This window comes from Erpetoichthys calabaricus, chromosome 8 (genome assembly GCF_900747795.2).
Source record: "Erpetoichthys calabaricus chromosome 8, fErpCal1.3, whole genome shotgun sequence".
In the NCBI taxonomy this organism is placed as follows: Eukaryota; Metazoa; Chordata; class Cladistia; order Polypteriformes; family Polypteridae; genus Erpetoichthys; species Erpetoichthys calabaricus.
Window position 1 is genome coordinate 73,566,392 of NC_041401.2, and position 14,172 is coordinate 73,580,563.

The window sequence follows — 14,172 nt, forward strand, 5'->3', positions numbered from 1 at the left end:
AGATAATGCGGATGCAACAGACTGACGCATTGCAATTTCAAGTTGCTGTTCAAAGCTGTTGTATGATGAAGTGCAAGCTGCAGCAATGGCGCCACCTTAATTATTTTCAACTATAACTCTGTTATTTCTTGATTGATTTTTTCACTTTTACACGCTATATATGCGAGCTTGGCCGTTTCCATTTTCCTGGGAATTACAGCAGTTTCAAATGTCTGGGAATCCCGGGCTCCAATGGATTCCCTAGTGTTGATGCCTAGTGGGTCAAGTTTTCTTATCAAGTACTGGAATTTAACTGGATTAAAAGCACCCACACACAACTGTGTTCTTATTCTCCAGATGGGCCATGGTCAGATGGAGTGATGCCAATATGGCATCACTAGTGAAGCTGTTAGGGCTCACAGTTGCTTAGCACATTCCCTGAGTACACACCCTGGTATGTTGTCAGGGCCTACAGCTTTTCGTGCACTCTGTGCAGTGCAGTGTCTTCTGAACATCAGGTGAAATAACCATTTATAGACATGGTCCAAATTTCCAAGGTGGGGGAGGGGGCTGCCCTAAATACCTGTTTGCTGTTTGTGTAAATGTAATGTGTTTTCTCCCCTGGTTGCAAAATCCACATGTTGGAAAGAATGTGGTACAACTGTTCTGAAGTTGGCTTAAAGTCTCCAGCTATAATATAAATACAGTCCACATTAGTATTTTGCATCACAGTGACAAACTGGTACATGGTGGATAGTGTGCCTTTTGTGCTCACACTGGGGGGAATGTATACAGCTGTAATGTTATTAGCTAATGTTAATAGTAATGTTAATATTCCCTTGGGAAGTAGAATGGTCTGCATTTCAGCGTCAGCAACTCTATTTCTTCTAAACAGTGGCTTGAGACAATTTCACTCTTAGTGCAAATACATACATCTCCTCCCCGAGACCTACTACTAAGAGCATGGCCCCTGTCCGCATAAAATGTTGCTAGCCCATTCACATGAATGGCACTATTGGGAATAGTGAATTTAGTGAAGATAAGGGGCATAACAGTTTCCGACTTTACACTGGGTAGTTAAATCTAGTCTCAAATAGTTACATTTTTTTCCAGCGAGTTGATGTTAGATAACAGAATTGATGGAAGTGCAGGTTTACAGGGACTGGCCTTTAGTCTAGCACTGATGCCCACTAGAGTGCTGCATTTGCATGGTCTCTCACACCACTTGCTTCGCTTGCTGCTGCACTCAGTTATGGTAGAGGTCCGCTGCTACACAGATATCTGGATATTCCAGGGGGAAATTTCCCAGTGGGCGGCACGGTGGCACAGTGGGTAGCGCTGCTGCCTCGCAGTTGGGAGACCTGGGGACCTGGGTTCACTTCCCGGGTCCTCCCTGCGTGGAGTTTGCATGTTCTCCCCGTGTCTGCGTGGGTTTCCTCTGGGCGCTCCGGTTTCCTCCCACAGTCCAAAGACATGCTGGTTAGGTGGATTGGCGATTCTAAATTGGCCCTAGTGTGTGCTTGGTGTGTGGGCGTGTTTGTGTGTGTCCTGTGATGGGTTGGTGCCCTGCCCGGGATTGGTTCCTGCCTTGTGCCCTGTGTTGGCTGGAATCGGCTCCAGCAGTCCCCCGTGACCCTGTGTTAGGATTCAGTGGGTTGGAAAATGGATGGATGGGTTTATTTAATAATACTTTTTAAAAAATACACATGTGGGCAGTGGTGAGCATATAAATGGATACCTGATATATGGATTATATAACATGAGCTATTCAAGGTTTTTTAATGCACATTTTGATATTGGTTGCTGTTAATCAACTTGGGTTCCCATTGAAGCCCATTGTATCAATAATTTTATTATCTTTGTTTTCCACAAAAACTTGAGGTTAAACATTTTTCGGAGCTATCACTACAACATAATTAACAAATAGAAAGATGGTAATTTTTGGGGGTAAAGTATTATTCCTTTAAAAGAAATAAATAGAAGGACAAAAAATTAAGAAATATAATCAGTTTACTTACAAATAATAAGGCATAAGACATTTTCCATTACTTAGGTGATGTAAACAATAAAGGTTTTTGTGCCTTACTTGGGAGCATTATGTTACTGTCAACACCCCTGAGACTAAAATTACATGGGTTGCTAACTGTTTAGTTAGGAGCTGTATAACATTTGCATGTCACTTTCAAAACTCACCTCTATTGCAGCAATATGAAACAGCACGCAGATTTGGTGCATAGTTTTGAATGCTCACTGGCAATCAGCCATACAGCTCTGAATCTAGGCTCCAAAGAGGTTGTCAGTGTTAGCCTCAATGGTGTTGTCAACACAGTGACAACTGCCTGCCATTCGTGCCTGGCACTGCTATAACTATGAGATCATCCACTGTCATAACTGTAAGCTTGAAATACACATGTTTAAATAATGTAAGCTCCTTCTGATGTGATTCCAAACCTTGGAGTCATTTTAAGTAAACATTACTACTACACTACTGTGACTAACAGACAGAAACTACCCAAAAGGAAGTCTGTTCTGTTTTCTTCCCTGTAAAGGAACAAATATGGAATACTAGCCTTCCTTTAGGATAGTGCCTAATGGGGGCTGGTTTGAACAAACTCTTGACTATATACTAACAGTTCTATTCCCATCCTCTGGCCAATGAAGTCCTGTCCAATGATAAATTATGTCACTTCTGCTCTTTCTGGGGTCTTCCTCTTCTACTCCCTGAGCTATAAAAAGTTCTACTGCCAGGGCCTTTGATATCATTTAATCAATAGATGGTAAGGAAGACACTGCAGTAGCTCTAGTGCTTTCTAGTAGAGGATAAATCAAACCTTTTAGTTTTTGTTCTTTTGCATTTTCCCAATCTTTTTTAAATAGTTCTCTCAAGTTGGGGGACCTCACCATTTTCTCACATTTACATCTGATTGTTTTGCACTATATAAATAGTTTAAGAAGAGAAAACAATATGTTAAGGTACCATGAAGCTTATCTGAAACAGCCACAACCAAAATTAAAAGCTCCACAGTGTTAATCTAGGGACTTGGGACTGCTGCTCTTTAAAATTACATAAAATAAGTTAAATGCAATTAGTATGTTAATTAAATTTGCAGAAGGCATCAAACTAGGACTATCAGCAAAATTCCTAAAATCAGCAAAATCTTAGCAAAAAATCAGACAAAATTCATATTTGTAAATATATACATGTTTGGATAATGAAGTTTGAGGCGAAAAATGAGTATTGCACATTGGAAGCAAAAATATTTTATACAATTAAAGAATGAGGAGTTTGGAGCTTGAATGTAAGTCTTAAAAGAAAACACTGGAGGTCCATAACCACACAGTTTACAGAAATTGTTAGAAAGACTAAAAACATATTAGATTATACAGGACTCTTTATGTAGTACATGTTAATGGAGATTATGCTTATACACCCAGAATATTAGGAAGCCCAGGCCCCTCATGGACCCCGTGATCATCAGAGGTGACTGTGTGCAGATGGTGCAGACCTATAAATACCTGGGAGTGCAGCTGGATGATAAATTAGACTGGACTGCCAATACTGATGCTCTGTGTAAGAAAGGACAGAGCCGGTTATACTTCCTTAGAAGGCTGGCGTCCTTCAACATCTGCAATAAGATGCTGCAGATGTTCTATCAGACAGTTGTGGTGAGCGCCTTCTTCTACGCGGTGGTGTGCTGGGGAGGCAGCATTAAGAAGAAAGACGCCTCACGCCTGGACAAACTGGTGAGGAAGGCAGGCTCTGTTGTTGGCATGGAGCTAGACAGTTTGACATCTGTGGCAGAGTGATGGGTGCTCAGCAGGCTCCTATCAATTATGGAAAATCCACTGCATCCACTAAACAGTGTCATCTCTAGACAGAAGAGCAGCTTCAGCGACAGACTGCTGTCACTGTCCTGCTCCACTGACAGACTGAGAAGATCGTTCCTCCCTCATGCGACTCTTCAGTTCCACCCGGGGGGGTAAACATTAACAATATATAAAGTTATTGTCTGTTTTTACCTGCATTATTATCAATCTTTAATTTAATATTGTTTTTTGTATCAGTAAGGTGCTGCTGGAGTATGTGAATTTCCCCTTGGGATTAATAAAGTATCTATCTATCTATTCTGTGAAGTTCTGATCTCCATAGTACAGGAAGGATATAACAACCCTACAGAAAATTCAGAAGACAGCAAACAGAAACATTCCAGTACATTGGGTTATTGTCTAGGAGTATCAATAAAATTATGCAAAATATTTTCAGTTTAACTAAAGCAGTTTACTTAAAATAAGTTATTCAACAAAAACTTAGGAGCCTAAAGGGAAGCAAGGGAAGAGTTTATTTGGCATTAAGTTTAGGAAATATAGTGTAATCTGAAAGCAGCACCCGTGGGAATTTCAAATATTAACTAAATCTTTCAGAAACAGGTTAATACAAAAGGACAACATAAGTTGTGATGAAAGGCCTCAAATTTTTCTGAAGTTTTTATGCTTAATTCTTTTTTCTTCATATGTCTGTACCTCATATGTTAGGCCTTTCGTGAGCTGATAGTATTAATAAAGAAACAATATGAACAAGCCACCACAATATTTCTATCAGTAAACTGCACAACGCCAAATTATGGCTGCCATTAATGTGCTGAGCTGCTTGCCTTATTTAAAATGAATGTTAATACTAATTCCAAGTGATGAATGTTAACACCAATGCTCAGTACTTGAAGGTATGATTGCTGTCCTCATTTAAGTAACTTTGTTCTGGATGCCTAGTTAAACTCACTAAGATTGATGTATGAGTGTTGATTTGTTGTTACATTAGGTTGTGATCCGCATGAAAAACAGAGCCAGGTATAAAAGATATGATTGAATACCGTGGAAAATTATTTTTTTGTCTGATGGAAATATTCAAAAAATGAGAATTGTTTTCTCAAAACATAATAATTATCTGTTTTTATATGATAAAAATATTAATTAAAAGTAACTCATTTTTGCATGCTCTTATCTTAAATGTAAATGTGGAAAAGGTAGAGTTACCAGTTGGCATAGATCCATACAGAGGTAATATGAGTAGGCCTTCCAAGGATCGATCTTGCATATCATAGTTATAGTCGATGGCTTCAGCCTTCTGATACAGGAGGTCACAAGCTTTCTCTATTTCAATTTGACCTACGTAGACGGGGAAAAAAAATAGAATTTCATTGATTTTTTCTTATATATTCTGGAGTCAGGACTACCAAGTCAACACACCACCACATAAACCTATGATTTATCATTTATAACACCACCAAAAAACTTGCTGACAAAGTTGATTGGGGCCAGTATATGTTAATGGCACATAAAAATGAAAAAGAGACAAAATCGTAATTAATTGTGCTGTATTATGTAATTTATCCAATTTTATAGAACATTATAAATTCTCTGATTAACCATGCCAGAATTATTACAGGATTTGCTGATTAACACATATATAATAGTTTCATAGAATGTTGTTTCACAAGGCACAAGCACAAGTGCCATAAAACTAGTTTCAACTTTGATGGAACTCTTCTGCAATGTTATCTATTAACTTCTGCAAGTCATTCATTTTTAACCTGATGTTTCTTAAGCTGTCTGCATGAAGAATTAACCTTTCATCTTATATCCCTAAATACTAAGAGCTGGTACTTTTTGTGTAAAACTGGATGGCTGGTGCCTAACATTACTCCTCTAACATCAGGTTCCAAGGCTCTGGAGTCAGCGTGTCATTCTAGCTGGTATCAAACAGGCAACTTAAAGTGTACCCTACAATATCCTTATTAAGGTTGTCAGGGGATGAATAAGGATGTGTTGGGTTGTATGCCTGCCTGGTTGGTGGGGGTGGGGGCTTATTTTTATATTTATCTATTACAATCTTTTTTCCCCACTCACATGTTTGGCTCTGGAACCTGGTTCAATATACTGTACATTTCTAGAATGCATTTCTGTTATATAGCAATAATATAAAATCTCAAAAAACAAATGTATCATTTTCCAGAACAACAGCATTCAGATATGGCATCACCTGGTAAGAGGGCAGGGGTCACCAAAGAGGAACAAATGTTTAAAGACTACCAATATTACAAATGGTTTTGTTTTTATTTAAGAGAAAAAAAAGCAGTGAACATTAGTCAAATGTAGTTTTTGTTTTTACCACTTACTTCCATCTATATATTCATTCATCAACTCACTTTTAAAGTCCAAACTCACTTATCCTCTTAAGTACTTCCTGGTGATGTTTTCTATCCCAGTTTATAAATATATACAATTTTTTCCACAAGGTTTTTAAATCACAAGGAAACAATCAAGACATACAAAGTAATATTAATGGAACTGAAAATGATCAGTAAAGATTCAAAAATGTATTATACATCATAAATGTCCGTTTTCAGTTCACAATGGGGCTACAATGGCCTCTCTACAATACACCACTTTATTAACTGTTGGATAATGCTTCCAGTTTATTAAAATGAAGCTGATGACTATACAGAATAATTTTGTAGTAACTTATAGTTACAGTTTCCTCTTCAGCTGGAATGGACAATAGTTCATTAATTTGTCTATCAAAGTTCAAGATACAATGCCAATTCCAAAAAAGTTTTGACAGCATGGAAAATGCTAATAAAAATACAAAATGAGTGATTTGTACATTTTATTCATACCATACTATATTGAAAACAATAAAACAACACAATATTTAATGTTTTACCTTGTGAATTTAAAATGAACAAACCTTGTGGTTTGGTTTTATCCTGCTGCAAAATACAGAAACGTCACTGGAAAAGATGGTGTTTAAATGGCAGCATTTGTTGCTCCAAAATATATACATATTTTTCTGCATTAATGGTGCCCTCACAGATGTACAAGTTATCCATGCTATGGGCACTGACACATTCCCATGGTATGATAGACATTGGCCTTTAGACCTGACACTGATAACAGCATGGACAGTCCTTTTCCTCTTTGTTCTGGAGAAAACGATGACTGATTTTACCAAAATCTATGTGAAATGTTATAATAATAATATAATAATTGGAACAAAAAACACAGTTCCACTGTGCTACTTTCCATTTCAGATGAGACCAAGCCCAGAGTCGTCAGCGGTGCTTCTGAATATTGTTGACGCATGGCTTCTGCTTAGCGCAGTAAAGCCTTAACTTGCATCTGGTGATGCAGCAGCAATGGTACTGACTGACAAACATTTACCAAAGTATTTGTGAATCCATGTCATGATATCCATTAAAGATACATGATGATTCTTAATCTGGTGACATCTGAGGGATTGGAGATCATGTGCATTCAGAAGTGGTTTTCCGCTTTGCCCTTTTTGTACCAAGATTTGACCAGATTGCTTAAAACCTTTAATTATATTGTACACTTTAGGGCAGGGGTCCTCAATCACAGTCCTGGAAGGCCGCAGTGGCTGCAGGTTTTTGCTCCAACCCAATTGCTTAATAAAAAGCACTTTTTGCTCAAGTAACACTTCTGCTTCACTTTAGTTGCCTCACCCGTTGAGATTTTGAGCCTTTATTGCTTATTTTAGTCTTAAACATTTTTAGTCTTTACATCCCTCGTGGAGCGGATGTGGAGATAGTGGGTGACATCATCCATTCTGCTGTTGCTAAACTACAAACACCCCGAGGCGCTTGTGCTAATCTCTGGAGATTTTAACCATGCGACGCTGGACAAAACATTACCTGCCTTATCCCAGTATGTGGATTGTAACACCTGGGGAAATAGGACTATTGACCAAATGTATGCAAACGTTAAAGACGCATTCAGCGCCACCCCGCTGCCTGCATTTGGGAAAGCAGATCATAACCTGGTTATGCTTCAGCCTCACTACAAACCAAGAGTGAGGGAGCTACCTACAACCACACACTCATTCTGGAAGTGGTCTCCTGAGGCAGAGCAGGCTCTGAGAGACTGCTTTGGAACTATGGACTGGGATATCCTGCAGGGGTCACATAGTGAGAACACTGAAGAGGTTGTTGACTGCACTACTGACTAAATCAACTTCTGTATGGACATTGTAGTTCCAGTAAGAACTGTACGCTGTTATGCTAACAACAAGCCATGGATTACAAGTGACATCAAGGGCCTTTTGAACCAGAAAAAAAAAAAAAAAAGGCGGTGATCAGCGTGAGCTTAAGCGTGTGCAGAAGGAACTCCGAGTCCAGCTCAGGGTGGCGAAGGAGCAGTACAGGAGAAAGACGGAGCAGAAGTTGCAGAATAACAGCATGAAGGAAGTGTGGGATGGGATGAAGATCATCACTGGCTGCAGCTCGAAGCGGGGTGCCACCATCGAGAGAGACGTGGAGAGAGCAAACCTGATGACCAACTTCTTTAACAGGTTTGACCACCCTAACCCACTCTCACCTCAGACTACTGCACTCTCCACGCATCCTTCTGCTGATACCAGCATAGAAGAGAGATTCCCCCCACCCACAATTACAGCAGCCCAGGTAAGCAGAGAGCTGAGGAGATTTCGTGCCAGCAAAGCAGTGGGTCCAGATGGAGTATCACGACTGCTGAAGGCCTGTGTGTTGGAGCTGGGGAGTCCTCTACAGCGTATCTTCAACCTGAGCCTGGAACAGGGAAGAGTCCTGAGGCTTTGGAAAACATCTTGCATCACCCTAGTCCCAAAGGTATCACGTCCTGGTGAGCTGAATGACTTCAGGCCTATCGCCCTGACGTCACATGTGATGAAGACCATGGAGCATCTGTTCCTTCACCACTTGAGGCCACAGGTCCGCCACGCCCTCAACCCTCTGCAGTTCGCATACCAGGAGAAGGTGGGAGCGGAGGATGCCATCATCTATATGCTACACCAATCCCTCTCCCACTTGGACAGAGGCAGTGGTGCAGTAAGAATTATGTTTCTGGACTTCTCTAGCGCCTTCAACACCATCCAACCTCTGCTCCTCAGGGACAAGTTGACAGAGATGGGAGTAGATTCATACCTGGTGGCATGGATCGTGGACTATCTTACAGACAGACCTCAGTATGTGTGGCTCGGGAACTGCAGGTCTGACATTGTGTTCAGCAGCACAGGAGTGTCACAGGGGACTGTACTTTCTCCAGTCCTGTTCTGCCTATATACATCGGACTTCCAATACAACTCAGAGTCCTGCCACGTGCAAAAGTTTGCTGACGACACTGCTATCATGGTCTGCATCAGCAGTGGGCAAGAGGAGGAGTATAGGAACCTAATCAAGGACTTTGTTAAATGGTGCGACTCAAACCACCTACAACTGAACACCAGCAAAACCAAGGAGCTGGTGGTGGATTTTAGGAGGCCCAGGCTCCTCATGGACCCCGTGATCATCAGAGGTGACTGTGTGCAGAAGGTGCAGACCTATAAATACCTGGGAGTGCAGCTGGATGATAAATTGGACTGGACTGCCAATACTGATGCTCTCTGCAAGAAAGGACAGAGCCAACTATACTTCCTTAGAAGGCTGGCGTCCTTCAACATCTGCAATAAGATGCTGCAGATGTTTTATCAGACGGTTATGGCGAGCGCCCTCTTCTATGCGGTGGTGTGCTGGGGGGGCAGCATAAAGAAGAGGGATGCCTCATGCCTGGACAAACTGGTTAGGAAGGAAGGCTCTATTGTAGGCACGGAGTTGGACAGTTTGACATCCGTGGCAGAGCGACGGGCACCGAGAGCAGGCTTCTGTCAATCATGGAGAATCCACTACATCCACTGAACAGTACCATCTCCAGACAAAGGAGCAGCTTCAGCGACAGACTGCTGTCACTGTCCTGCTCTACTGACAGAGTGAGGAGATTGTTCCTACCGCACACTATGCGACTCTTCAATTCCACCCGGGGGAGTAAACGTTAACATTTATGAAGGATTGCCAGCTTTCTACTCTGGCCCTCACCCCCAGGCCGCCAGGAGGAGCTCTCTCGACAGCATGAACGTGCCCTGAATTCCAGCAGGGCATCATGGACTCTGTAGTTTATATGCACAGCCCTGCTGGATACCATGGGGGCCTCCAGGAGTCGCTGTAGGGAGGTTGTCGGACTCTTATGTGCCCTATAACCCGGAGGTGCGTCATGACCACATGACAGGAAGAAACGACGTGCCTCCGGGGTGAAGAAGAGTTTTTATATGACCCGGAAGTGTTCCTAGTCACGTGGACAGAGAGGACGAAACACTTCCGGATCAGGACTATGGGAAATCCCAGATGTCGAGCTGAGCTGGGTGGAAGGGTGGCAACGCGTCTGCTAGTGGAGGATTGGTTATTGATTATTGTTGTTATTATTATTATTATTATTGAGTATTGTGGAGTGGAGGGTGCTTTGTGCACATTTATTATTATTATTACTAATAATAAACCATTATTTGGACTTTTATCTGGTGTCTGACGTCTGGTCTGAGGGTTCAAGGGGTCACGGAGACCTCATTCTATCACACATTATACAAAGTTACTGTCTGTTATAACTGCACTTTTATCACTCTTTAATTTAATATCTTTTTTTTTTATCAGTATACTGTTGCTGGAGTATGTGAATTACCCCTTGGGGATTAATAAAGTATCTATCTAAACAGCTGTATTCTTGGTTTTTAATTGCTCCTAATTAGCAATAACATGCAAATGACAAAAGAGACCAGCATTTCTCCATTTAGCTTGTTACCATTTACACCCATGTGTATTTATCATGCACTATTGGGTTTAGTTAAATACTTGGAAGGAAAGTGAGGAGAAAAAAGTGAAGGACTGAGAATTACTCATCCATTTTAGCCTTCAGATCATTTTGATGATATCCTTAGAAAGGGGAAGAAAATCTAGGATATGAGAATTACCTGACATAGCAGAGTTAAACCTCTAACAAGCCATGAAATTAAATTATTGATAAGAATTGCTTTCTAATTAAGCAACCAGGTTAGAACAAAAACCTGCAGCCACTACGGCCCTCCAGGACTGTGACTGAGGACCCCTGCTTTAGGGGGTGAAATGCCCAAAATCATGCCAATCTGTCTTTGGGAAACATTGTTGTCAAACTTTTAGAGTATTCACTTACGTATCTATTGGCAAATTGCTTATGCTCAACTCATCCTTACTTTTGAAGGGCCTTTCTTGGAGGCTCCTTATACACTAGAACATGATTGTCTCGCCTGTTTAACGTCACATTGTTATTTAAACTTGTCATATCTTTATTAGTACTTAACTAAACAGTCCAAGCTTTTTTTAGAATGTGTTGCAGGCATCAGTTTTAGAATAAACATAAACCTTCAAAAGACAACACAGCTGATTAAGTAAAACACTAAATACCCTGTCTTTATACTGTTTTTGTTTGAATACAAGTCTAATTAAATTTACAAATCACTCCTTTTTGATTTCGTTAGCATTTTTCATACTGTCACAACTTTTTTGAAACTGATGTTGCACTTTTCAAATAGCTGTTGTAGGAAAAAGTGTACGCTGCCCATTCTGCTAGGCTTTTGTGGCACACCAGGGCCTGGTGAGGCAGCAGATTTAGAAGACATCCAGCTGCACCTTCCCCCACTTACATTCCAAACTAAGTGACTGAACTCCAGCTTGTACCAGGATCTTCCTGTACTTCATCTGATAACAAAGGCATAAATTAGTGTTAGACTGAGGTCTTTCCAGGGCCCCCCCCCTGCAAACTTCTTGAGTCTGAAGGTGCGAAGTGGATTCAAGAAGAACAAAGATCTATAATTCAAAGAATAACAACTGGAATGGACAAAACAATTCACCTATGAGCAGGCTCTGATTTTGTTACTGGAAGTGAGTTTGATCCAATCATGACAGGTTTCATGTTTCTTCATAAACTAGTTGCACTCATCCCAACTGAGGACATTCTCTGGACACTCGCTGAACTCCTTAGAGATTTTTTCGGGCACCCTCCGTAGGGGAAAATCTGACCTTCTGAAACTAAAACAGCCAATGAGCTGTTCCCTTTCTGGGGGAGCTGATATGGTAATTCTTGTCTCTTTGTAAACACAAAAGCTGACATCCAGTTTGCCAAGCCAAATCTGTGTGGCAGTAGTTGGAGTCTCCAGAGAGGCAGCCATTACTTTAAAAAGGAAACTTCAGCATTTAAAGTCTTGAGCCAGAAACAGTAATGTTTTTCCCCTATGGAGTTACAGCTGATATAGCCAAGGGCCTAACTGATAAAAGCACTGTACTTCACAAATAAAGGACCCTGCAGCAAAGAGAAAGAGTAAACTTTGATGCAAGAAGAATCTTCCACATAAACCTGGAGCAACAACAAAGCAACAGCTTCACACAAAATCGAACATCACTTTAAAGACTTATTACCATAAAACTATTTATCTGTGCCAAGATAAATTAGAACTCTAAATAATCTAGTCTAGTCTGTTTGCGTTCCTTTCATATATCAATATGCAGTTCTGTTCATAAGTTTACATACCCTGGCAGAATTTGTGAAATATTGACCATTGTTTGGAAAATGTAAGTAATCATGCAGACAGCTTTGTTTTTAATTAGGAAGTGTGCTCAGGTGAAGCAATTTTATTATCACACAATTGTGTATGTCATTTTTAAATCATAATGATAACTGAAATCACCCAAATGGGTCTGATCAAAAGTTTATATACCCTTGAATGTTGGGGCTGATAATATACACACAAGTTGACACACACAGGTTCAAATTAAGGGTAATCAAGGGAGAGTGTCCACACCTGTAACCTCTATGATTGTAATTAGTGTCTGTGTAAAAACAGTCAATTTAAATTCACGCAGTGCTGTATTGACTTTGCTGGATTCCAAGCCATAGGGAAAACAAAAGAGCTGTCAAAGGACCATTGAGAAAAGGTTGTTGAATTCTAGAAATCAAGAAACGGTTATAAAAAGATATACAGAGATCTCAAAATATCTCTCAGTAGTGTTCAAACTCTTATGAAAAAATGGAAGGTAAGGGATTCTGTTGTTACCAAGCAACGGTTAGATAGACCAACCATGATTTCAGCCATAACTGCCAGGATCATTTGTTGTGATGCCAAGAGAAACCAAAAGCAACTTCAGCTGAAACACAGGCTTCCCAACAAACAAGTGATTTTGCTGTTTCAAGATACATAATAAGGAGATACTTGAACAAAAATGAACAGCATGGTTGAGTTGTAAGAAAAAAGACTTTACTATGCCAACACCACAAAACAGCCTACTTACAATATGCCAAACAGCAGAGTGATGAGACGAACACTGAACTTTATGGCCATAACCATACACGCAAAGCCCATGACAAAAAGTACACCATCTCAATTGTGAAGTATGGAGGTGGATCTCTGATCTTCTGGGGGAGTGTGAACTACAGAGACACAGGTAACATAGTGAAAATTAATGGAAAGATGAATGTAGCATGTTACCAGAAAATACTGGAGTCCGGAAGATGCACATGGGACGCACTTGGATCTTCCAACATGACAATGAACCAAAACACAAGGTCAAGTCCATCCTTAAGTGGCTACAACAGTAAAAAGTGAAAGTACTGGAGTGGCCATCACAGTCTCCTGACCTCAATATCACTAAGCCATTTTAGGAAGATCTCCAATATGCAGTTTACGCAAGACAACCCAAGAATGTACAGGACCTGGAGGCTTTTTGCCATGAACAATGGGCAGCTGTTAACACCTAAGAAAATCAAGGGCTTCATCCACAACAATCACAAAAGACTACATGCCATCATTGATGCTAATGGGGGCAATACACAGTATTAAGCACTAAGGGTATGCAAATATTTGAACAGGGACCATCTCATTATTTTCATTATTACTATGTTTTGTTTAATGGTTGTGCTATTCTGTGATGCCTTATAGTTTAATTTGGATTTCATTAAATGTAAATGAAATGTGTTTTGCCTGATCAATCATCTTTTCTTTAAAGTATGGTACACATCTTACAAATTCAGCCAGGGTATGTAAACTTAAAAGCACAACTGTACAGATAAATATATGCAGTTATCATATTTCTATAATCCTTGTATTTATCAATTAAATGTATTATTCTGTTTCTTAAAATGAGTGGCCTTCTGTTACCTTGATGTAATACAACAGAGAAAGGTAAGGTAAATAAAGTAGGAGACTTACCGAATTATTTAATTAACTAGTCATTAAGCCCGTTACAATAACAGGCGCTAGAACAGTAGTGCATAAACATTAGTAGGAACAGTCTATATTAAATGGCA

The 14,172-nt window shown here is 40.2% G+C and overlaps 1 protein-coding gene across 2 annotated transcripts in view; it reads right to left on the reverse strand.

Moving 5' to 3' along the window:
- The window catches only part of dhx40 (DEAH (Asp-Glu-Ala-His) box polypeptide 40), a 44,824-nt gene that overhangs the window by 17,013 nt on the left and 13,639 nt on the right, over window positions 1-14,172 (reverse strand). For both annotated transcript variants that reach the window (XM_051931313.1, XM_028806802.2), the window contains exon 7: window positions 5,011-5,142. In XM_051931313.1, coding sequence (XP_051787273.1) covers window positions 5,011-5,142 — 132 coding nt within the window. The remainder of the gene's footprint in view (window positions 1-5,010; window positions 5,143-14,172) is intronic.